Source organism: Tachypleus tridentatus, chromosome 13 (genome assembly GCF_004210375.1).
Source record: "Tachypleus tridentatus isolate NWPU-2018 chromosome 13, ASM421037v1, whole genome shotgun sequence".
NCBI lineage: Eukaryota > Metazoa > Arthropoda > Merostomata > Xiphosura > Limulidae > Tachypleus > Tachypleus tridentatus.
The window spans coordinates 12,428,669-12,455,689 of record NC_134837.1 but is presented as its reverse complement, the minus strand read 5'-3'; the positions used below and the strand labels follow the sequence as shown (position 1 = coordinate 12,455,689).

Below are 27,021 nucleotides of genomic sequence, written 5' to 3'. Positions count from 1 at the left end.
GTATAAAGGTTCTGGTTTAACTGGAGTCCATTAATTACAAGTTTTCTTTCTTACATTCATATACCCCTAGAACCCAATTAAGTAATCTTTATCAACCCTTACTTGTGATTTTCAAATTGATTCACCAAGAATACATTTGTTTCATCATCCACATAACATTTTTCTTTCATAAAGATAGCACATTAGATTTGTCTTTGGTGGAGACTTTATGGTATTAAATAACTTTAAAAAGCTTTTTCTATGAACATACAGGATTTTTCCACTAGAAAAGTAGGAATAAGTGGCCTACAATTTCCAGGACAACCCTAATATTTCTCTAAACCCTAAACAGCAGGAATGTTGTAGGTAGCAGCACCAATTGTTGATGGCTGCTGTTTAAGGGCTAATAGTAGCAATAATGATAGTTACTGGATATTTTGTCTGCCCATGAAAGAAAGCAAGGTGTTATGTGATGTATCACTTCCTTTAAAATCCTGAGAAAACATTGACTGCTCCAGTACTTAAGCTATTTTAATCTTTCAGGGTTTGTATCATCAAGGTATTAATATCTACATAAAGTAATTCTAATATCTCCTATAGAATGCTGAATGTTAGCTTCTTTTGTAATAGACATTTAAGAATTACAATCTAGAGGGCAAAACCTAAAGGAATGGAAGTTTAGATATTCTTTACAGTGGGCTGGTACAGAGTAAACTGAAAGAAATTTTGGAGAAGACTGATGTCAAATCCAAGCTCATGAACTGGTTCATTCTATTAGAACAGTTATAGGAAGTAATTATGTACTACAGTTTAGTATATGGAAAAAAAAAACATTGATCCTGTGTTTGATATATGCCTTCTAAATATATTACAAGATGTTTACTGTAATTTTTTTTCTCCTCCTGCTTACTTATGTTAAATTGAAGACATTTGTAACAAATAGTGTTAATATGTATATCCTTTCTGGCATTGAAAGATATCATGCTGTATTAGTTTATATTTTGCCCCTTTCTTACCACAGACAATAGGTTTCTTTTTGGATTCTGCACAGGTGATTGTACTTGGCTTAAGATATATTACAGATAACAATACTTTTGTCATAACTTCAACTGTATATAAATTGAGTGATAAATTTTATCCAGGGTACTGCATTGATAGTTCTTGTAGTTTGTGGATGGTACATCTATAAATTGATTGTATACCAAAAGACTTGAAATTTCATAATTTGTAGTTGGTTACTAGGACACTTGTCAAAATTCAACCTTGAAACAAGTGATACAAATTAGAAATTAAGCATCTTGTACTACAGGATTTTCATTAGATTAAGGTATTACAGTATAATTAAATGAATTTTGTTAATGTTTGTTTTAGAACAGGTTTTGAAAAGTATGAATGTTTTGTCAGTAATACTTATTTTTGTAAGTGTTAGAAGTTAAAAAAAAAAAAAAAAAAAAAGGATAGTATTCCCGAGAAGTTAAAGTTCACAGGTTTTTGAAAGAATTGCACAGTATTTCATCATCATGGCTATGTTGCAGACAGTGCATGACTTAAAACAGGCAATGCCACTGAAATCTTGGGTAGTTGCTAATTAATTTGGACAAAGTTTTACCACTATTGCCTTCCATAGTATCTCATCTTACAGAGTACATATTTAATTTATACCATGTTGTTTTATAGTATACAGTGTTCTAGTGACCTAGAATGAGTTATTTTTTTGATATTTGAAGTTTTCTCCATTAGTAAACGAAAATTTTAATTGTTATAAATCACACGAACACAGGTATGTAGACACATGTGTAACAAAACTTTAGAATGTGCACCAAGATTTTATAAAGGTGAGTATTGTCTCTTACATTGAAGACATGCTGATAATGTCCATAATCAGGTACATGCAAGTATTACTTCTGGTATCAAAATCCATCATGCTGAATGGTTAATAGTTTAAATTCTTATACAAAAAAGGTGGTTTTTTTTAAGAAAAGGTACCACCTACTGACTGACTTGATTGTGAGTGAAGTTATCTATTTATCATTATTTGCTTTTTAAGCCCAATAAATTTATTAAAGAATTGTTTAGTTTTCTTAGAGGTTGCAGTTACAAGCTTCTTCCAACTTTTACAGTTGGAGTTTATGGCATAACAGAGATTTAACTTAAAGAAACTGCTTCTACAGTAGCAGAGTTAAGTTTCTCCTACATTGTAAGAGTTTAAGTAAAGTGGAAATCCAATCAGTTTAGTTTTGTTTGGTGAATACAACAGTTAATGAAAAGTTGTTTCTGAAGAATGTATTAATTTACAATTAAAAAAGAAAATGGTAACTGGTTTTAATATGGGAGGTTGCAACTTAAGTTTTCCTATTTTAAAATGTTGGGGAGTTTCAACAACATTAATTTGAGGGTCGTAAGTTGGATTTGTTTTAGAAAATAAGGTATTCCTAGTTTGGTGTAGGTAGCAATTTACAATTGTAGGCATTTACTTAGATGTAGGATGGGAGATAAGTTAAAACCCAATTAATTTACACACGTCAAAGAATTATGTATGCAAGAATTCTAAAATAATTAAAAATCAGTAATGGAAATTTTAAAAACATGTTTATTAAAGAAAAATTACAGAATAAGTAACCAGAAATATATATTAAGTATAGAAAATTTAAATTCATCAAAACATTAAAAATATTAAGTCAATTATACAGCCACTTAAGCCCATTTCATCCCAAATTATGTAGATACACTTGTCTTTTCTTGTACTGCTTCTAGAGAAGCCTGAAACAAAGAATTAAAAGTTATGTTAATGGTCTCAAAGTTTCTACTGAAAAGGAAACATCTGAATAACATTAAATTATTTACAATAAACTTACCAGTTTTTGTAGAAATGTATGGTTAAGTAAATCCAGGATGGACATTTCAAGGTACTGCACATTTTGTTTCAACTCAGTGATCATTACAGAAGTCATCTCATTGAAATTTTTTGCCTTAAGGAGAAGAAAGTGAGGTTTGTTAGATTAAAATATGTCAATAGAAGTAATATCAATTATTAGTAATAAATGTTCAACTATTTAATGTAGTACTTAGAAAGTGTTTGTATACAAAATTAAATACATTTAAGTTGTGTTTTAAACTTACTTGATGCAACTGTTCATACACATGTAAAGAATAGTTCTGGGCAGATTCAAAGTTCTGTTGTAAAGCAGTTGGCAATACTTGTGATAAGGGAGTTAGGCTGTTGTACAAGGTCACAAGTTGTTTTGTTAGTTGTCTAGCAAGATGAAGAACTTGTTCACCTACAGTCTAATAAACAGAAAATAGAATTAAACTTACAGTAAACATGATTTACTTTATTACAAGTCTCTACAGTGAGATGACAAGTGATAAACATGAAGTTGTTCAAGATAAACTTACAGCAGGTTTAGCATCTGGATCAGTTTCTTTGTTTAAGTCTTCCCACAACCAGTAAATATTCTTTTGAAGAGAATCCTTTGTCCAGTTCATAATATTGGACTTTTCTCTGGCATATTGCATCTGGTAGAAGTTAAAGTTAATTTACAGTTAAACTATAATATAGTTGTCACAATATATGTTAAATATTCCACAGTAAGTAGATTTAGAAGTTGTAAAGTTAACAGAAAAGTAAGATATTAAAAAGAATATTTAACACATGTTGTATAAAATATTGCATTAGCACATTTACATTTTGTGATGTGGTTTAACAATGTGGTTAAGACTTAATAGAAGAGTATGGCTGAATACTGAAGGAAGTTTAGCTTAAATTTAATTAGTATTAATATAATTTATGTAGTTACATAAATCTAGAGTTTAGTATTAAACTACAAATTAAGGTAGTTTTGATCTATAAAAAAACATTTTTGTTGGAGAAGTAGGAACTAGTATATTGAAAGATTACATTGAAAAAGTTCTATAGATAAAAAGTTATCTTAAAACTAAATTCAAGGTCAAATACTGGGTCACAGAAAGGATACCAGGGTTACAGTGAAGTTCAATTTAGATACAACTTCCCAAGTTTGTATCTGTACATTTTGAAGTTTTGATATGACATTAAGGTAGAAGCGTCCTCTGATTTTACCGTATAGACCACCAATTCTTTCAATGGAAAGTTCACCAACATTTTTATTGACATTCTCTACAGAAATTGTCAGATCAAAGACACATGAAAGAAAACAAGACACTATAGTTAGTTATATTATAAGTTGCAAAGATGTGTTAAAATGTTAATCTGAAGTATCAAAAACACTTTTGACCAAGTTTAGTGGAACAATCAAATTGCATGGAACTAAACTTAAAAATGAAAGTTTGAAATTAGAGTAGGAACATAAAGTAATTTTAGATGTTACTAAAATTACTTACCTTCATTTTCAGTGGGTGGAAGGTAATAGTCTACCTGTTGTTCAGCTACTTCTAAAGTTTTATCCAATACATTAGCTACAGTTTTCCAGTAAAGTGGGAGTGAAAGGTCAAGTGTCTTTTGACAAGCATTGTCCTTTATGGTTTGAATCTAGTTTTGAAATGAAGATTTTATATATTAAAAAGGAATGTTTTTAAAGTTACAGGAAATACACATTAGATTTAATAATGAAAAAGCCAGCAAGAACACATTGAGGGTTAGGTTTGTTGCACTATAAAAACAAATAAATAGGAGAGCAAGAAATATTTTAGGTTGCTTAATAAAATACCTTTTGAATCCACACTATTTTATTATAAAAGATAAATAAATATGAAATTTAAAACTAACCTTGTCACTTCCATAACTTTTAAGTTCATTGTAATGATCAAAACTCTTCTGGAGGGTGGAGTTGTACAGTTCTGTAACATCTTTTAGTATCTGGAAAGAGCATGATTACAATTAAAGACCATTGTTAAACATATAAAAAGCTTCCAAAATTTAAAATGATTAAAGTAATAGAGGACAAGACTTCCAACACTAACCTCCTCAGGTGGTTTGGTAATAAGGGGTGCCTTTTCTTCCAAAATATTTAAGCCACAACAAGCCAAGTTATCAGCCAGTTGAACTGAAAAAGATGGCAGATTAAAGTATTTTAATCTCACTGCCAAAACATTAGTAGTTTTTGTTATGAAATTTAGTTGAGATTGTGCATGTAGAAATAAAGTTTAGGCTTCATTTTAAAGTAGATAAAGCTTTAAATACCGATAAAGAATCACTTTAAGGATATTAGAAATCAATACATTTTTGCAACACGTATTATAGTAAATTAAGTTACTACTATTAATCATCAGAACTACGTTTTACAAAGTAGTCGCTGAAATAAGGGCTGGTACTTACTCTGACCAGCAAGTTTCAGCAAGAGTGGATGTGCGTGTCCAGCAACAACATCAAGAGTCTTTTCAGCTAGGGATAAAGTGCGGGCTGCTAGGACATTAGATCTTTTAATGCGGTTATAAGTGGCTGCAGTATATTGAGTAGTCATATTTACAAGGGGTAGCAAAGAAACTCTTTTAAGAAAGTCACTTTTTAACTCTTGTTCATCGGGAGTCTTTTCAGATACCTGCTGCTGCTTTCGATACATGTTGACTTACTACGAATAGAGACAAGATAATAATTTTAAGTTCTACGAGAAAAAGGTTAGGGTTAACCATTGTAAAGAAAGTACAATTACACACTCCAATATAAAAGAATAAATCGCAACTCGGAAAGTCACGTATATCATACGTCATTATTTACATTAAAGGTTAAACATAATAAGAAAATTATTCTAAATACGAACATTAAACAACCCAAATATAATTAATATCTTACATTATCCGTAGTAAATAAATTCCTACTCCTTCGCTATCAAAATTACACAAACTCAAAAAACCTACTTGAACACAGCCTTTTATCTGAAATGATAATTTGCTATTAACCAATGACAACGCTGAAGACAAATTTCAAGCAAATTGACGCATTGCGAAATTGAGTAGGTTATGTGGCTTGGTGATATTCATATGATTCATTCTCAACTACACGACATCTGCCGGTCAAAATCATAAAAACAAAATTCTATTACAATGAATCATGTTTAGGGTGGTAATGCCCTCTGTTGAGATATCTAAAAAGTACTTTCAAATATCAATATAATTTATGTTTTAACGTGGTTAAGATGAAACAATACATTTTCTTCCATTTTTTAAACGCATTTAATTTACCTTATTCAATATAAACAAATCACTCATGTACATACATATATATATATATATCAAGAATTGTTCTGAAATAGTTCAAGCATTCAGTACCTCATGAATCTATAACTTAGTTAGATGGCGTTTTGAAAGCTAAAGAAAATACGAATATCGTACAAACTGGATTAAATGTAAGTACGTTTATGATAAACATTGGTTTTTTTTAAGCAGTGTTAATATTCATCCACCCAACATATTTTCATAAATACAGATAATGATGTAAGAAAATTGAAATTAATTTTTTTCCAATTTACTGCAAGGTAAGCCTAAAGTATATGTGCACTCGGTTGACTGTTTAAAATCATAGAGAATTTTATTATTATTAACAGGAACGACTGAATATATTTTATTATTTATCTTTACTGACTTTACTCTTTAGTGCTAACAGACTCAACATTTAAAACGATAACGTGCTGAACATTAATATAATTTGTAACAATAAGGACGTGATCTTCAAATCTACATGTAAGTGGCATGCAATTTTTAAGCGATGAATCTGGGTATAGTATTAATGTTATTTAATAGATGCAGATTTCTAACGCTATAAACTGATGTCGAGATAATTTAAGGTTCTGATTCTGAGAATGACGCTTAAAACTCGATATTTATGTATTGACTAATCAAATATTACGTAATGTTCTTTACAAAAACAAAAAACTTTGGTACACTTCTTAATTAAATGTTCAGTAATTAGAAGAAATACAATAAAAAGTAATTGTGTCCAGCTTCTATGCGAGTCATCTTTGTAAAATAGACAAATGTGGTCAATGTGCCAGCAGAAAAATAATATATGTAAGATAATAAAAAACACAGAACAAGAACTATTGGGCTATTGAGTTTCTCTCAAAATCAGGTAAAAAAACTAAAGCAAGAAATCTAAGTTAAATCTAGTGCTTTTGGTTCCTATCCATTCATATTTTAAAATAAGTTTTAAATATTTAGTACACAGCTTGTTATTATAAAAACAAAAACAAATTTAATAAAATATTTTACCAAAAAATCTAGATGTATAGGTGTCTTAAACTTACTAGCTATAAAAAAAGAAAAAAAAAGAAAGTGACCTCAGAAGGTCAGAATGTTGTTCTCTACTTTATTTTAATAAAAGTTTTAATACCCACACCTGTCTGTCTTGATTCATTTTTACTTCAAGTAAGTTTCTAGTCATCGTTCATTACTAGTATTAACTTTGTAGTGCTATGTTGTTATTCCTCCTTGCACAAGTTGTCTGTTAACAGGATATTCAGACATCTGAGCAAAGATGTGGAACTACTTAAATAAATATAGTTAGGTTATTATGTTTTTCAGAAATATAAAGTTTCTTCTAAAGTTAAAAGGAAGTTCATTTCATAGCTTAAAACCATATTCCAAGTGTATTAATTTTCACTTCTTAACATCAAAATTCATTTTATCATTATAGCCCAGTTATTGAGATTTCCAGGTTACTGCATAAAAGAATTAGAAACACTTAGCAGTCTTGCTATATGTTAGAACACAAGTATTATCAACCAGTTTAGAAATACAACATTCCAAGTAAAAATGAGAAAGATTGATATATTATGAAATATGAATATTAAGAACAACATAAGCTTTTAAATAGACTCTGGATTGTCCTTCTTACATTCTACTACTGAACTGTTCTGTTTTTTTTTTTAAATGTCTGTTAGTTTCTCAAGAGTTTACCTTTCAATTTCCTCCTTTATGGCACTTAATCAAAGTCTTAGTGGTTGTATAAAAGCCAGAAAAAAATACAGATAACATATCAAAAACTGTAAGTTAATAATACAAGAATATTCATTCTAAACTAAACCCTAACAGTGTTTTATAGTAAATGCCAACATTTGAACTGCTTTTACTAAATAATATCACACCATATGTTCAGATTAACAAGAAGTTACATTTACTAACATATAATGCTTTACTTTGAGTCTGTATTTTACAAAAAAATAGGAATTGTGAATGTTAGAATCATTTAAATTTTTCAGTAACGATTGTCGGTGCTGTTATTCCCTCCTTCCAATGATCGACTTTTTTACATGATTATAAAAGTTATATATGCCTTTTTGTTTTCGCTGTGTGCCAAGAGATTTTCATATCCCTTATTTATTTTAATAGACTAGTAAGTTTGTACTTTTATTAGCTCAACTTTTATCATTCATTAACAGTTCTTGATTCTTCCAGTGCAGTATGTTCTCTAGAGTAGAACAAAACACACTGAATAGAATGTTCATGTGCCTTCAGTGTCAATTTGAAATTTTTTAAAGAGTGTGGACACAGCCTTAACAACCAATTGCTTCCCTGTGGTTCACATGCTACATTACTTTAGCTGAATTTTAAAGAAACTTGATTTTATTAACATTGTTAAAAACATAAATTTCCATTATTCTAGAAAACACAACTGGTTTTATTCAAGCCAGAGTTTTGTCATTATGGTTTCTTTGGGGCAAAGAAGACACTTGCCAATTATTTAAGGCTTTTTAATTACTCTAGAAATTTTAAAGTATTTTACTAGGCAATGTTTGTTTGTATTTTTAGTAATGAATACAACTGTCCAGTTTGCACTACAAACATTAAACTCTGTTAATAAATTCATTAACATTCTTCCAATTAATATTATCCCCAGCTTTCAATTGTTTTTATAATTTGTAAAGCGTGAAGTTTTGATTAGTCCATAAGTGTAATTTTTATCTTTTCAATATCAAGTACAAACTTGGCTAATTTAGCTCTGAAAAATAACTAGATAATACATATGTTATTTTTGAAACATAACTGATATAAACTTTTGGAATGATTTGCTTATTAATGTGGCAGGTGTAGTTCATTTAAATTATTATAAATTGTCACAGCAAGAATGTGAGATCATTTATTGTTTTGTTTGTTTACGTAGATGAAAGGTAAATTCAGTGGGTTAAATGGCCTTTTTCTTTACTACATGTCATAGTTCCTGTATGCTGTTATAAATATTCCATATGTAACTGAAAGCTACTGTAATTTTTTTCATGTAAACTATTAATGTAACCTAGTAGTGAAATGTGTCAGCATTTTAAAACAACATGAATTTTGTAGTGTTAAGATAAGAGCTAGTTCAAGACACAACCTGCAGGACACACTGCACTGTTTTAAGCAGTGACAGGTTAGCAGTTTTCCACTTTCTATAGTTTGAATGTTGGTAATCTAAACTATCATATATTTTCAGTAGAAGTGTTCCACTGGATTCTTTAATTCACATGTTACATTTCAAGGTAATCCATTAAGAAATACCTGAGGTATGTAACATCTATAGTTTTGTCCATTAAGAAATACCTGAGGTATGTGTAACATCTATAGTTTTGTCCATTAAGAAATACCTGAGGTATGTGTAACATCTATAGTTTTGTCCATTAAGAAATACCTGAGGTATGTGTAACATCTATAGTTTTGTCCACTAAGAAATACCTGAGGTATGTGTAACATCTATAGTTTTGTCCACTAAGAAGTACCTGCGGAATGTAACATCTGTAGTTTTCAGTTTCTTCCTTCTTTTTTATTTTCACCACAAATACAGAAATTTTATTTGATAGTAAAACTTACTTTTATGAATTTTTCAAATTTAGTGCACTATTAGATATTTGCAACATACATGTGGTATACATACATGTATGTATTTAAATATATTTATATAAATATAAGCCTCATGTGCAAATTTATTGAACAAAAACCACTCAAACTTAATAAAAATACTTGTGCACGCCTACATAAAAAGTCAGTTATTGATTTCATGTTTTTTACAGTACCAGGTTTAGCTTATGTCACTTGGATTAAAGATGGCTGATTTAGAGCAGGAAAGATGTAGTGTGAAAGAACATGTAAATACATAAGTATTGGTCAAATAGACTAGATTATTAGTTTCTAGCTCAAGTTTTCAAAAGAATTGCGAGGGTGGATAGTTCATGATGTGCTAAAAACATGTAGGTCCAAGAAGTTTCAATTTAAAAGTGAAATAGAAATCCTTATAACCTGAATGCTTTCGAAGGGTGGACTTTTTTCTTCAGGGGCAATATGGGTGGATGGTTATTAATGATTATTCATGGCCAATTTTTTAGCACATATTTACTAAATTTTATGAACTTATCCCTATTATGGAGTGTTTAGCATTGCGTGATATTAGCTCAAGCAATTAATATAAATAATGATGGTTGATATGGCTATATTGAGTGCATGCAGATAAGCTCCATAATACCATCATAAAACAGTGTCTCTGTTTTGGTTGTTGTAGTTTATGTTGCATTAGATTGTTTATAATCACTTGACTGTCAAAAATCTATAAAGATAGCTGTTAACTTCCTGTATATAATGTTTTCACTAAGCATACTGTGTGAATGTTGCCTGTACTATTACTATAAATATTAATGTGATGCTATATGTAGGAAAAATGTTGTAAAGAAATTTTTATGTGGTGTATGAAAATAACAAATAGTACTGGGTTGTTGGTCCTTTCAATTTTTGTAGGGTGCCTTTGTGTACATATAAGAATTTATAACCTATTGAGGGTGGTGTGGGCTGTTTATATGTATATTATTGTAGAAAGTAATTGTAAAACTATTTAGTGGTCTAATATATATATATAAAAGACAGCTGGTTTGGGTTGAGAAAATTTTTTATGTAGAGGAGCAAACAATGTTTTGATCTTCTTCAGTCATCGTCAGGTTCAAAAAGAAAGAAAGAGGTAACTGACCTATAGCTGACCACTTTCTTTGTGAACCTGATGATGACTGAAGAAGATCGAAACGTTGTTTGCTCCTCATAAAACAATTTTCTCAACCCAAACCAGCTGTCTTTACATATATATTTTTCTCTACAAGTGGGTGTTTTTTTTGTCATCACTGATTATTAGTGGTCTGTTTATCTGTTTCAGGTTTCTTGATGTAATGAAAATATATTGTAACAGGGACATATGATGACATGAAATCTGTGTGACAAAGGTTGATTCATGGTTTGGTGTTCATAACAGACTTGATAGTTTGATGGGACTTGTACGTTTTATTATACATTTATTCCCAGTTGGGAATAAGTGATACAATCCCCTCCAAAATCTCTCTTAACATTTACAACATTAGAAGTGATGCTGTGATCCGTTTCCAAAGGAATGGAGGACAAACGAGTGGTTGATTATTTTGTGGTGGCAGGCTTGCCAGACAACCCCCAACCTCTGGAAGAATTCACCCATGATGGAATTACTCCTAAAGCTTCTCATACTCTGGCTCCTATCACAGACATCACAGTTATCATCCATAGTCAAGGAGAAATAGTGCCTCAAGGCTATACTTGCATTGAGAAAACTCCTTTGGGCTTTCCTGCAGATCTTAACCATGGTAGCTTACGGAGCCCCAGCATTTACTTGTGTTATCGCAGAGGAAGAGATAAACCTCCATTGGTGGACATTGGGTGAGTAATGTGTTTTTGTGACGATTTTTGAAACTACTATATTCAGTTATTAAATATAGTTCTTAATTATACATATAAGTAGTCAACAGACAAATGTTGATTAATTTTAAACAGACTATTCAGAGAAATCTTAACAAATTACAAGCTTATATATTTCAAAAACATAAAACATTATAAATAAACATAACTGGTCTAATTGATTTTACTCCAAGTAGTTTTCAAATAACGCTGTATGTTATTTCAATGATGTTAGTATGACTAAGTATACTGCCATGCAGTTAGTTGAAGTTGAAAAATTTATTTGCTCTATACAATTTTGATATTATTTCCAGAAACCACTAGTTAAGACTTGTGTGTATTACTCTCTACAGTTTTCATATTCTTATTAAAGAAAGCATGGGTTATTTTACAGGAAAGATTTCGGATTTATTATTAATTTTATTTTCTCTTGAACAAAGAAGTATGAGAGGTGATCTTAGTTAAGTTTATCAGGTATTTAAGAGGATCAGTAAGGTCAAGTTCTTTGTCTTGTGTGATATTCATAAGATAATAGGATAGGAGGACAGATCTTGAGATTTTAGAAAGACAGACTCCAGTTTTCTAATTGGTCAGTGATTTCCTGAAGAATGAAGGTGATTTTTAAAATTTGTATTTTTCTTAAAGGAAAGTGTTGAAGGAAAGCCTTGAATAACCAAATGATCCAGTCTTGACTTTGTTATGTTTGTTTCAGAGTAGTTTAAGAATATAGATTAACAAAACATGACACACAGTGTGACAAAGGTTGATGCTTGAGAAACATCTGAACCTAAAGGAATCAAATGGTACTCATTTGTTTAGACCACTTTTTACTTAAGTTTTATATTGTCATTTAAACCAGTTATTTGTTGAATTAAACTTGTTTTATATTCCACCAGAGTACTCTATGAAACCAAAGAGCGAGTGATGGCAGATAGTCAAGTAGTCCACACTACTCCGTATGGTCGACCTGCTAATGTAAACAATAGTGGGTCCCGAACATTTCTTACTTATAGACGAGCATCTCTTACTGGTCCGTGTAACCAACTGGTTGTGACAGATATCTGTGTTATTCTGTCCAATAAGGTAGTGTATTCATTCAGCTTAAGATTCTAAGTTTGGCCTTGAATGTGCGACGACCAAAGTTTCACCTGAAAATAAGTAATTTACACAGATGACTCCTCGTGTGGCAAGAAATCAATCACTTAAGGTGTAAATGTATAGGTATAATCTGTAGATAAATTTATTTTAACTTTCATCAGTATGTAAAAAGGAATGAGGTATATATGTATTATTTTGATTTTTACGTAATTCATTTAAAAGATGATTTTAAATATATTTTAGGGAGAAACACCACCTCATGCATTCTGTGTAATCAACAAAACGTTGAACAAAGGAATGGTAAGAAGTTTTTATTTTATATTAATACTACAAATATAACTTACTGGTTATGTATAGAAACAATAGAGAACTACTTGAATAAGTTACTGTAGTACTTCTGAGGTTATTTATTGGTTGTGTTTAAATTTTTATTATATAAAGAAATCTTGTGTTTTAATTAGCTGTGTAAAGAGCTTTTAGGTTGTATAAGTTGATAGTTTCTAGGTAATGTATTATTGTTTAGTGTGTTCACATTTAAAATGTACTGTGTGGGCTTGGGTGGTGGGACTTTGACTTGTATTCAGTGGGTCATTGATTCAAATTCTATCACTGAAAATGGTCACCATGTTACTAATTAGGATGTTATAATGTGATAGTCAATCACACCTTTCATTGGTACAAAGTTACCTAAGGTTTCAGAAGCTATTTTCCCTCTGGTTTGTCATTTTTAACTAAGAGTAGCTTTGTGTGAAATTGAACAAATGAAACAATATATAGTATACTTAAAATTGAACAAATGAAACAATATATAGTATACTTAAAATTGAACAAATGAAACAATATATAGTATACTTAAAATTGAACAAATGAAACAATATATAGTATACTTAAAATTGAACAAATGAAACAATATATAGTATACTTAAAATTGAACAAATGAAACAATATATAGTATACTTAAAATTGAACAAATGAAACAATATATAGTATACTTAAAATTGAACAAATGAAACAATATATAGTATACTTAAAATTGAACAAATGAAACAATATATAGTATACTTAAAATTGAACAAATGAAACAATATATAGTATACTTAAAATTGAACAATTGAAACAATATATAGTATACTTAAAATTGAACAAGTGAAACAATATATAGTATACTTAAAATTGAACAAGTGAAACAATATATAGTATACTTAAAATTGAACAAGTGAAACAATATATAGTATACTTAAAATTGAACAAGTTAAAAATATATAGAACAAACAATATATAGTAAAAAATTGAACAAGTGAAACAATATATAGTATACTTAAAATTGAACAAATGAAACAATATATGGTATACTTAAAATTGAACAAATGAAACAATATATGGTATACTTAAAATTGAACAAATGAAACAATATATGGTATACTTAAAATTGAACAAATGAAACAATATATGGTATACTTAAAATTGAACAAATGAAACAATATATGGTATAACAAATAAAATTGAACAAATGAAACAATATATGGTATACTTAAAATTGAACAAATGAAACAATATATGGTATACTTAAAATTGAACAAGTATATAGTAAAAAATTGAACAATATATGGTATACTTAAAATTGAACAAGTGAAACAATATATGGTATACTTAAAATTGAACAAATGAAACAATATATGGTATACTTGAAAATTGAACAAATGAAACAATATATGGTATACTTGAAATTTGAAACAATATATGGTATACTTAAATTGAACAAATGAAACAATATATGGTATACTTAAAATTGAACAAGTGAAACAATATATGGTATACTTGAAATTGAACAAGTGAAACAATATATGGTATACTTGAAATTGAACAAGTGAAACAATATATGGTATACTTAAAAAACAAACCTTCTTGTATTTCTTTGATGTTAATCTTCTGTTATGGTTGTTTTCTAAACAGAGATTTTTAATTGTAAGAAGCTTTAATAAAGGAAATATAAAAGTAGTAACAGACATACTAAAATTGGCAATTACAAATAGTCAAAAATGTTTTAGAAGTGAAGTATAAAACAAAATTCTGTCTTAATATTAACAAACACAACTGGTTTCAAGACGCTGCAGATTAACATTAGGCTAAAATCACAGGATGTCACACTAATATTAAGGTACAGGTACTGTGTTCAGACATTTAAAAATAATGTGTTCACAGGCACATGACCAGGGTTTGTGGTGACTTGTATAGTGTATAATTTTATCGAGTACTTTAACAAATGTTTGTTCTGAAATAAAGCAGAATTTATCTTGATCTATAGGTACACAACAAAGACATAATTTCCAAAATTGTAAGTAAATAAAGTCTTCCCAGTTGGACAACTGTATACTTATGTACGTACACTGTTAAAATCAAGGATGCAATTCTTGTGGAGGACAGGCCACAGATGGACCTGTTTATAGCTTTGTAGTAAATTAAACAATCAAGATTGTAAATAAACTATACCCTTCAAAAAAAGAAATGCGAAAGGCAAAATTTGAGACAAATTGTTAACAAGTTTATTCCGGGTAGTTCTGTATGACATCTTTGAAACTTTGCACATTCACTGCTGAACATCCAAAGTCTGCAAAGGCGAAGTCCACGCTCACTAGGTGAAGTTTAACATCACTCAATGTCAAAAACGAGTATTCCCCCCGTGAGCATCAATAACTGCTTGGCATCTCCTGCCCATGGAAGCGATGAGATGACGAATCACATCCTGTGGAATGGCTGTCCATTCAGCCTGCAAAGCTGCTGCAAGCTGAGGTAGAGTCTGTGGTTGAGGTTGTCGCCATCTCAGACGTGGGTCCAACTCGTCCCAAAGATGTTTGATGGGGTTTAAATCTGGTGATCTGGAGGGCCAGGGAAGAAAGTTGATGTTGTGGTGTCTCAAGAAGACAGTGGTGAGTCGGGCTGTGTGAGGACGGGCATTGTCATGTTGAAAAACGTCGTTGACGTTCACTATGATGGGTTGCACATGGGGCCTAAGAATCGCGTCGACGGTTGTGTATGGTCTGATAAGAAATCCTACGCAGCCCTGGTATGGTTGAGGCAATATACGTCGCAGTGGTGGTCCTATACCGAAGGTGACATAACCAGATGTAGCAATCTTGTGCAGGCGTGGTCACACGAGGTCTGCCAGGTTGTGGACGGTCACAAATTGATCCATGTTGTTGGTGATGATTCCATAGTCTTGTGATGGTGTTTGGGTGGACATTTACAGCTTTGGCAACATCTGATCAAGATTCGCCTGCTTTCAAGCGACCAATGGTGTTGTTGCGTTGTGCTTCAGTCAGTCTTGGCGTAACTGTATTGTGTGTCGGTGGCTTAACACTGAGCTTTGAAAACCGAGAACCCGTCACTTTTATAGGGATTTTGCACATGTTGCACTTGCAGAACATGCAGATCTCTTAAACAAATTTATTGGACACGAATGCATTTTGGCAAAAAATCCGATGTTTTCCTCTGTTTTCAAAGTGCACAACTTTTATTGTCATTTTGGTCTGACAATCAGTGCCTTAACACGTGTAACATCACATACTCTTAGCTTGTAATGTTATTACATATATTTCTCTTTAAAATAACAAAAATATCCCTTTTACGTTTCTTTTTTTAAAAGTATACTTTAAATTTCTATTGATTTTGTAAACTTACTGATTTGTTTTTTAAGGTAACTAATCCTTAATTTTATTATTAAATAAATTAATTGTTCCTTTACTCATAAGCTTCATTTAAAATAATGTTTTTGAAGTGTAGCAGGCAATTTAGGCTTAGGGCTAAAATCTCAAATAATGACAGAGAATTAGTTTAAGAACAGAAGATGAGTGTTTTTCTTGTATTCTTACTTGTTTTTTGCTTTGTTTAGTATGATTTTGTTTTTCTAAATCAACATTAAAACAAACAAACAAAAAAACTTAAATACTAAAGTTATCTAATATTATAAAGTTGGGCCACATACCTATTCTGTGATAACATTCAAATATACTTGTTGAAAAGCTAAAATTTTCTCTCATGTTGAACAGGTTCATTTGTATAATTTACTTGTAGAAACTTTAATGTTTTGTGTGTACTTTCATCATGGTGATTTACTTATTTGTTTCTAAAGGTTGGATCAGATGTCTACCTCTGTTATAAAAAGTCAATGAACAGACCAGATCTTTTGTGTTTTAAACCAGGTTGGAGAAATAACTTTTGTTTTCCATACACATTTTGCCGTATGAGTAACAAAGCTCAGCAGTAGATTTGTAACAATTAAAAGTATAGGACATTAGTTCAAGATAGGTAGATGCAATACCACATTACATCATAACAAATGTAAACTGTATATGATGTAAGTCAGATTCATTAATATATTAAGTTCAGAAATGTTACTCGTATCTTTCTGCATAACAACTATTATCTTGTTAACAGTTACTACTTGTATGTACTTCAAGCCTTAAACAAACTTTCACTCTTACAATGGATATTGTGCTAGTCTATAATTTAATCATCATTATGTTAATCACCTCAACCAGGAATGAGATGACTCATCTGCTCAGTAACACCTGTGAGCATGATGATTTAAAGAAGGGTTTACTCTGTTCATGGCACGGTTTTGGCTTTAGATGTTTCATTTATATTTTTAATTATATGAACTGCTGTAATTTTTGCTTGCATTATTTTGAACTTCTGTTACCATTTATAGTGTAGTCTTTCTTATCTTGAATATTCACATTTTGTATGATCTTTTGATGTTTCAATACTGCTTAACAATTTTGAGGTATTCACTGGTGCACATTGAAATTCATTTGTCATTTAATCTTCAATAACACGTTAAGTAATATCTTTTCATGAGTATATTTTAAATCACTCCACAATTTTTCTTTAAAGTTCATGTCTTTATACTTGAAGATTCCTGTAATAAAAATTGTATTTAATATTTTATAATTGACAGTACAATTAAATATATCAATTATTCATGAGCATAATTTATTAGTTGTTTTTTATTTAATAAAACCTTGAAATTCTTTGTTCACCCTTACAAGTCAAGAACATTAGCAAAAACTGAACTGTTTGCCCTTTATCTTTATACCTATTGTGTATTAAAAATGTTTTATTTATGTAAAGTTTTTAATGATCTTGTGGTACTAAGTCTTTTTTCCATAATATGCTTTTCACTTTCTGTTGTAGCCATTTTGGGCCGGTATCCATTAGATGATTATGAAAATTTCCATTTACCTGTCTCAGTGCCATTATTTTGCCTTCCTATGGGAGCAACTATAGAATGTTGGCCTAAAGTAGCCCAACGGCCACATCCTGTGTTTTCTACATTTGTTCTTACATCAGATACTGCAGAAAAGGTTTCTCATTTTTTTCTTTACTTTTGTGAAATGTGTTATTTTATAATAATTTAAATAATAAAGTTTGTAACTGATAAAGTTTTGTTGCTTCCATTTGTATTGGCCCAGCATGGCCAGATGGTTAAGGCACTCAACTTGTAATCTGAGGGTTATGGGTTTGAATCCCCATCACACCAAATATGCTCACCCTTTCATCTGTGATGGTCAATCTCACTATTCATTGGTAAAAGAGTAGCCAAAGAGTTGGTGGTGAGTGATGATGACTAGCTGCCTTCCCTGTAGTCTTAGGCTGCTAAATAAGGGATGGCTAGCACAGATAGCCCTCTTGTAGCTTTGCATGAAATTCAAACCAATCCATTAATCTCTTTGAATGAAGTGTTTACTTGTATAATAATCATCAGTCATGTGAAACAGAATAAGAAAAGTTATATAGTCAATACAGTTATTCTTAAAGAAGAGATTTTTAACTTAAACTTAGGAAAACAAAATTTAACAGCTTTTCTTGGTTTCTTGTAGGATGTCAGAGTTTGTCCCTATATTGTATCTTATTTTGAAAAATATAGTAATCTAAATTTCATTTTAAAATATACTGATAATGAGGTTGAACCCTTTATCATCTCCACCCATGTAGGTGTGTGTCTGTATATATATTCCTAATGTCTTGTGCTGTTTGTTGTGGTTAGAGCATTACTGTAGTAATGGAAAGGACTCTTCCATGGATGATAAGAGGTTAATTTTTTGCTTAAATTATTTTAAGAGTATCAACTGGTTATTCATGTGTCCCTCTGAATTTTGTTTTTTTACTAATGTGTTTGAATTTATTTTTTAGTATTTCTACTCTTCTGGATTGTATTTAAAATTTTGCAGATATTAAGATATGTGTTATTATGCAGGTATATGGGGCAGCTGTTACATTTTATGAAAAATACCCAGAGGAGAAACTAAGTTCCACTTATAAATCCCAGTTGGGCTATATGACTGAAGATGATAAGAATAAGAAAGGTTTGCATGCAAATAAAGCTATTTGTATTCTATCCGATGGCCATTCTTTGACACATTTGAAAAGTTTCTACTATTTCTTCACCAAACATCTATCGCAGGCCCCCACCCGTTACCATTGGAAAGGTGAGATGTTTTTTACCTGTCTCTAGAGACTTATAGTTAACTTTTTCCTTTCAAATGTAATTTTTTAAGAACCAACATATTCATTTTGTTCAAATATATCTTAATATAAAATGAAACAACTGGATAACTTGTAGTTCTGTGCCTTTTATGAATAAGATGTTATCCTTTTATGGTCTAATAGTTTCTGATTAGTATTGATAATATATAACAGGTACATTTCACACTTCATGATGGATGTCCCATTTCCCTCAGTCCAACGTCCACGAATCCTTATCCAGGTATTTTTTTTTTTTTTTTGTTTCAAACTTATAGTTTCAGTGCTAATATTTAATACACCTATGATGGTAGCACAAGCTTGTTTAATACTAAGGTAGCACTGAGACTGATTGCTATCACAAGATCTTATATTCTCAATGTTTTGATTACGAGTCGTCTTCAGGTTATTATTAAACATGTTTGTGAAGGTATCTATAGAGGGCTGCTTTCAGAGCTGCCACCAAAGTGATCTAAGAGATGAGAGAAAATGATCACTCCTACCAATGGAAGACTACACCAAGCTTGTATTGTATGTAAGATTCAGCACATTTGAGTTCATAAGGCAGGAATACCATCATCATAATGGGCTAGCCATGGGATTTCTTTGTACTCTTTCAGTGCAGGGTCAGTCCCTGGTACTGACTTTTATAACCATGTTGTGTGTGTTATAGTTTTCATTCTATTATTTTTAAATTAGTAAGTGTAGGTTTATGAAATTTGGCAGGTATTCAGTAAACAGTACGACGCTTTCATATGAAAAATATCAATTTTGTTTATTAAGTCACAAGGTTTGTTAAACCTTGTTTCATTGTTTTATTTTTGTTCGACATGTAAAGTAATTTTCATTTTAAAATTAAAAATGCTCTTGTGCATTAGAAAATTTTCAAATTTCACATAAAAAAATCTTTACATCCAGATAGTTTTATCAAATGTTTCTAAAGAAAAAACTTTATTTTGTTGTTTTCACTAACAAATCTTTGGATGGGTCCAGTTGATTTGACCAATCTCGTAACCATCGTATAAGATAGGAGTAACCGTCGTATAAGATAGGAAATGAATATAAATTATGCCTTATTCTAGAGTGACTAGAGGTTATAAGACTAAAGCATAAATGTTAAGCTTTAAATATGGAATTATATATTTATTAATTTTACTGTATTGTCCTTTCAGTCATGCCTTACTAACAATACAAATATTACAATGATATGCATGTGCACTTATGCAACCCTGTCCAATAATATAAAATTCACCTTAGTTTTTGCAAAATGACTTATCTTGTATTGTTTTATTGGAAAGTTGCATTGTAATTATTATAATAATATATATTATTACTGTTTACAAATTGGTTATTAAACTTGTTTTTCTCAAGACATGCAACTATAAATAAATAAATAAACCACACAATCTTCTAGTTGTGATCTTTGTACTCATTGCTGCTTGTCTGTTAAACCTAAAGATATTTTGTATGTGGAGGGTATGAAAGAATTTTTTTTCTTTGTTATGTATACATATGAATAACTAAAAAATCACACATTACTTCATTGACATAAGGTAATTCTATTATAAGTTATCCTGTTTAATAACTAAGCTACATTTTTGTTTTAAAATATGTGAAATTTTTAAGAGACTAAAAACTCTACTTACAAACAAAAGAGAGGATGCCATTATATTTGAAAATGAATGAAAAAATCACTAAGAGGACATTCTGTGTATTTGATTGGTTATTCACATGCCATTTATGGAAGTAGGTGTTTATAAGGGGGAGTTTACACTATTCTAGCTTGTCAATATCGGTAATTTGAGTTTGTAACTCGTACAAAAATATATACTTTGTATATTTGGCATTATAAATGTTTACTTTGAACTAGTGTGGTATTCAACATATCAAGTGACACACAGGAATAGATGTTTAGGTGCATTTATTTAACGTTTACTTTTAAATTAAGAAATTGAATAATGTATAATATGAAAATTTGAATTGTATTCTACACTTTGATACCAAACATTGAATATATGCCAACAAACATGATGACATGACTTTTGACCAATGAATCCTTGTGGAAAGAGTTCAGTGCTGTCCTAGATTGTATGATAATTGAGACATTGGAAAAAAATGCTACAAAGACATCATGGGCAAACACTCTACGTGGACAAGATATATGAACGAAATTCTATCCATAATACCAAGAAGACAAGATGTACTGGTACGTTGGTGAGGCATGATGGGACACTTGAAGAAATGCAGTAGAAGCAGAAGAGAAAAGTGGAAAGGTACCATTTCTTGATGGTTTGATTTGAAGAGGTGACAATGGAGTTAGGTTGTCCACGTATAGGAAACAAACCAACAAAGATAACTTGTACATTTTTTTTCAACACATAACAACAAAGTAAAAACGAAATTGGCTGTAAAGACATACAGCCAAGTATTTTAGGTCAATAAATTGAACATTTAATGGAAGCTTTGGGAAGCAGCAATACTTTACTGACATGCTTATAAAGGTAAAGAAGAAGGTACAAAATATCGCAAGTTAAACACCCAACTGTAGATGTCGTAACAAAAAGTGAGAGATGAAGTAGAGAAGATTGAGACACACCAGAGATGGCAGTACAGTATTCTCTGTGGAGATGCAGTAAAGTCTGGATAGGTGAAAAAACTGACAGGAGCTTGACAAACAGGAAGCAAGGTACCAACTTGAATGGAAGTAAACTGAAATAATCAGCTAAGGAACGGAAATAAACAGAGGAAAGAAATGGATACTGCTTACATCTTACTAGAAAATAAACATCACATTGAGAATCTAGAAGTAGGTAGAAGCAGCTGCGATCCTGGTGAAACGAGAGAATGACACTTATTGGTCAGATGGCGGTTGACAGACAGCAACAATGGACCAATCATGGTGTGGCAAAACAAAATGACCAGGAAATTAATCCAAGAAAATTAGTATAAATACCCTTCTAAGGCATCATGGTGTAGTAACCTCCTAAAGAATTGGAGTTGAAACGTTGAGGACAAGAGATCTTGTCGTAGGGTTCATAGTTTCACTGCTGCCTTAGTATCCACATGAATAATAACTAAGGCTATTCTTTTCTTTAGTCTACTTATTGTGTTAAATAGTCAGTTTATGTATAGATTCATTGTATATTTTTTCTTTATTCTTATGCAGATAACAAAGCAAAATTGTAAGGTAATAAATGTGAATCTGACTCTTGTACCTGATAAAATGTACAATAAATCACAATGTAGCCATTTTCAAACTAAAAGTACATAGTTTCAGTTTTGTTTTCTCAAACACACAACACATCAAGTGTGTTATAGTAAGTGTTTTTAAATGTGTTTAAATAGATCTCTAAATGCACAGTAGAAAGTCAGTCAGTTTGGTGAAATACTTGATCAAAAAAGGTGCTAGCCTTATGTATTGTATGTTTACTTTCACAATGTATATCTATAATATTTTGTATACAATCCATACAGCTTAATATATACAGAATAGTGATTTGTTTAAAAGTTTTCTTTCTCTTATATATGAAACTTTTCTCTAAATGTACCTTAATCATGTATACATGTCTCTGTGTGTGTGTACATTTACACACAAATACATAAAATGTATTGTTATTTTCTATTTTTACAAAAGTTTGACAAGTGATTTGTTATCATAAATTATTTTGCAGCACATAGAAGAATATCTTTCATTTAATCTAATATGATTTCATGTTGAGATAAGTTATTTTTATGATGTAATACATTTGTCATTTGTGTGAACAAACTCTTGAAGAGTTATTAATCTCGTTTATCTAGTTAGCTGATAAAACTATTTCTTTGGCTCAACCTGAAGATAATCCACTACTTCTAAGGTAGGTATTAATATTTGAAAGTACTGTGTGTTGGAAAAATATGATGTGTTGGTGAGAAGGTTTTCTTTGTCAGTCATGTATTTTTAAAATTTGTTTGGTTAATTTATGATTTTCCTCTCTTCTAAAAAATCTGTAAAAGATCAAAAGATGTTCAGTAACGAATAAGATTTAACATATTTTTACAACTTTTAACATCAGATGGTGCTTTAACTGAAAGTGATTTTATTCTTACAGTGGAGCTTCTTTCAGGCAGTTGCTCAGAAACCTAGGTCCTGATAATTGTCTCAATGTTTTCTTGCTTGCCTTGACTGAACAGAAGATCTTGTTTCATTCCTTACGTCCTGACGTTCTTACGAGCGTTGCCGAAGCTGTTGTCACGGTATGATTACTAACTCTTAAATTATTGATTGTTTTATTTTAATGTCTTCTATACTAGTGGTTTCCATGTTCTATATCTCCTTGAGTCATTTATACGCTTATTTGTTAAAATCCTCATTGTAAACAATTCACCAAATATGTGCATAAATTCATTGTATAGTGAGATACACATGGGAAAACATAGAATTTATAATTGGAAATATTAATGAAAAGTGTTTAGATAATTAACACAGTCCTGGACCCATGTGTAACTTGGTGTGTAAATAGTTTTGATGATTAACACAGTCCTGGACCCATGTGTAACTTGGTGTGTAAATAGTTTTGATGATTAACACAGTCCTGGACCCATGTGTAACTTGGTGTGTAAATAGTTTTGATGATTAACACAGTCCTGGACCCATGTGTAACTTGGTGTGTATATAGTTTTGATGATTAACACAGTCCTGGACCCATGTGTAACTTGGTGTGTAAATAGTATTGATGATTAACATAGTCCTGTACCCATGTGTAACTTGGTGTGTAAATAGTATTGATGATTAACACAGTCCTGTACCCATGTGTAACTTGGTGTGTAAATAGTTTTGATGATTAACACAGTCCTGGACCCATGTGTAACTTGGTGTGTAAATTGTTTTGATGATTAACACAGTCCTGGACCAATGTGTAACTTGGTGTGTAAATAGTTTTGAAAACTCGTTTGGATTTCTATGTGGTAGCTGTGAAGTTAGAACGTGTAACCATGTAAAGTAAGGTATTTTTATTTCTTAAATTAAAGAATTATGTGTATTATTTTCAGTTTTTATGTTACTTGAAGTAATAATATTTATGTACTTGTATTAATTTAATTTGTTTTATTTTACAATTCCACACAGTTTTAACACTACAGTACAAAGTATGCACTTGGTTTATAATAGTTGAATGTCTTGTTGATATTATGATGAAACAGTGCTTTAGAGCAGATTTACTCAAAATTTCTGTTACTACTAGTATGACAAAGAGAAAATTGAGTAACTGTGTACTAGATACCAAATAAAAACAGTGACTCCCAAAAAGATGCCAGGTCTAGTTTCTTAACATTGTTGATGCTCTGAGACCTGACTGTCAGTTTCATCAAACTACTGTTAGCTGGTATTACACCACAGTGTCACATACAGAGTAACCTCTAGCTAACCTGACAAATGATTGCTATATTTACTGCCAGGTTGTCAACTAGTAGAAGTGACACTAGTATGCCGTCTTACTCACAGATAAGTCCAGATTTTGTTCTGGTGTCCACAATACACATCATCATGTGGATATAGTCTGTTCTAAACTAACTGCATGAGGATTTATATGTAGATTTTGAGGCTGGCTGGCTTATGGTAGTTTAAGTACTCTGTTGTATAGGTAAGAGACTGCAAATTCCATTGACGGGAACATTGGTGTTCTTGTTAAATCTGACTTAATGTTGATTGATTATATAATTATGTTCTTGCAACTGTTGACCTTGAACAGTAGTGATTATTTTATTCTTTCTAAACTTTAACTTCATGGACTGATAGCATGTAAATGATTAGTTTTGTTGTTCTGTTAACTTACTTTTAGTGTTAACATTTTTTACAAGATATGATTATGAGTTAGATTTACATTTTGAAAAATTTAGGTCTTAAAATCTCAAAAATTATATTTTGAGATGTATCGTATCGAGTGATGCTGTGCAAAATAAAGTAGAAATTTTGATTTTTGTTCTACAACTTTTTACTTTTTAGTGATGTATTCTTATGTTGTTTTGGGAGAATTGAATACACATTTTGTTTAATACCATCATGCTTGTTATTTTTTAGCTTATATTTCCTTTTCATTGGCAATGTCCTTACATCCCTTTGTGTCCGTTGGGACTAGCAGATGTGTTGAGTGCTCCTCTTCCGTTTATTGTTGGTGAGTTATGTATTCTTTAATAATGATTGTAAGACTGAAAGGTCTATCTTGTGTATATATAGATATGTCTTATTGTAAATAACAGTTTAATTGTTGATGCATTAACTTGGAACAATTTTTAATTTCGATTATGTTATTTTTCCATATTTTTAAGACTATTTTATGTGACTGAAAATGAGAAATAATCTTATGGTAAGTTATTTTACTTTTGAGAAAAGATAAAAATCAAAATAAATATTGATAATGAAAAATAACCAAATAAAGAAATTAACTCTGTCTTGGTGAATTACCTTTGTTCCAAAACATCCAGGGCATAGCTATGCAGTACATGCAAAAAACACGTTTCCATTTTGATCTACAGCAGAAATGTAAGCTTTTGTGTGCCAGATCACGTCACATTGGTTTTTGGATGTTTTAAGTCTCAATACTGATGTGGTAATGTCCAATAATGGAGTACTTAAGGGGTTCCCAAGGAGCACAGTTGGCAATAAATAAAATGTTATACACTTAGATGAAGCTGGTGTGGTCTGGTGGTGAGGGCATTTTGCTGACACCTAAAGGTTGGTTTTGACTAGCTGCCTTCCCTCTAGCTTGTCACTTTAAAATTAGAGATGACTAGTGCAGGTAACCTGTGAGGTAGCTTCACATGAAATTCAACAAACTAATAAATCTTTTAGCAATAATTGCCATTTACAAAAAATAAACTTTTTGTTACCAACTTACAATTTGATGTTTTACAAGAGATGATAGCTGAATTTGTAGAGATTAATTATTGATTGGGTGTTTTTAGATATCTTATGCTTGGAAGTAAGATGAAGCATTGGCTATTGGTTTAGTATGCAGTTTCCATAGACACTGTCTATTTAAATGCTGGACTTTGAATAACAAAGAAAGAAGTGATTTCTGTGTTCATTTGTAGTTAAGTTGCTGTATTCCATAAGGTTCTTTCATGTTTTTGGCTCTAGGTTGTTATTTCATTTTAAAGTTTAAAGCATTGTATTGTTAGCAAGTGTTATTAATTGTGTATCATAATTATATTGTTGAAGTAAGTTGTAATAATTGGTTATCAAGATTATCTTGGTGATAATGGTTTATTATTGTTGCAATGTGTTTACCATTGTAATTGTAACTTTTTCTCAGTAAAGTTGTGTTGTTATTTATTCTTCAGTTTCACCATTTAAAGTATAGTTTTGTAAGAGCATGCTTAGCTATTTTACGCTAGTGATTGACACTAAGCTATAGATTTTGATATAAAATAAATTTATATTTTCAAGTGCAAAAATAAGAAATATATACTTTTAGTTATTTTATTTAAGGTTTTGTTATATTCTGTGTGCCTTTTGAAGTTTGCAACATATTTTAGGCAAGTTCTGTGTTTGCATTGTATGTACTTTAAATTAAAAAGTGTAGATATCTAGACTTCACTTTCTGTGTTGATAATGTACTTACTAAACATAAGGTATGTTTTCATTAAATGTATTTACTGAGTGCAAGTTGTAGTTTGTTAAGATAATTTTTTTTTTTTTTCATACAGGGGTGGACTCCCGTTACTTTGACTTACATGATCCTCCACAAGATGTCGCTTGTGTGGACCTGGATACAAATAATATATTTTTGTAAGATGTGTGTTTTTAAATTAGAAAGT

The 27,021-nt window shown here is 30.7% G+C and overlaps 2 protein-coding genes across 3 annotated transcripts in view; one reads left to right on the top strand and one right to left on the bottom strand.

The window, feature by feature from the left end:
• Positions 1-2,551: 2,551 nt before the first annotated feature.
• On the bottom strand, positions 2,552-5,969 carry LOC143239721 (perilipin-2-like). 2 transcript variants are annotated; one of them, XM_076481140.1, is made up of 10 exons: positions 5,812-5,969; positions 5,273-5,525; positions 4,918-5,000; positions 4,724-4,813; positions 4,339-4,486; positions 3,954-4,114; positions 3,376-3,495; positions 3,100-3,264; positions 2,835-2,948; positions 2,552-2,739 (listed from the first exon to the last, which is right to left on the bottom strand). In XM_076481140.1, the coding sequence occupies exons 2-10, from the start codon at positions 5,514-5,516 to the stop codon at positions 2,695-2,697; spliced, it is 1,170 nt and encodes a 389-aa protein (XP_076337255.1). In that variant the 5' UTR covers positions 5,517-5,525; positions 5,812-5,969; the 3' UTR covers positions 2,552-2,694. The 2 variants fall into 2 exon arrangements, with proteins under 2 accessions (XP_076337255.1, XP_076337254.1); XM_076481139.1 differs by having other exon boundaries at positions 5,747-5,887.
• A 210-nt stretch (positions 5,970-6,179) lies between these two features.
• Positions 6,180-27,021, top strand: part of LOC143239720 (C-myc promoter-binding protein-like) — a 62,658-nt gene continuing 41,816 nt past the window's right edge. Inside the window, 14 exon segments of the mRNA XM_076481138.1 lie at positions 6,180-6,299; positions 11,060-11,589; positions 12,504-12,690; positions 12,949-13,005; positions 15,011-15,040; positions 16,835-16,904; positions 17,899-18,068; positions 18,962-19,103; positions 19,106-19,193; positions 19,405-19,471; positions 23,026-23,081; positions 23,316-23,460; positions 25,283-25,376; positions 26,911-26,992. Of these exon segments, the coding sequence (XP_076337253.1) occupies positions 11,291-11,589; positions 12,504-12,690; positions 12,949-13,005; positions 15,011-15,040; positions 16,835-16,904; positions 17,899-18,068; positions 18,962-19,103; positions 19,106-19,193; positions 19,405-19,471; positions 23,026-23,081; positions 23,316-23,460; positions 25,283-25,376; positions 26,911-26,992 (1,487 nt within the window). The 5' untranslated portion in view covers positions 6,180-6,299; positions 11,060-11,290.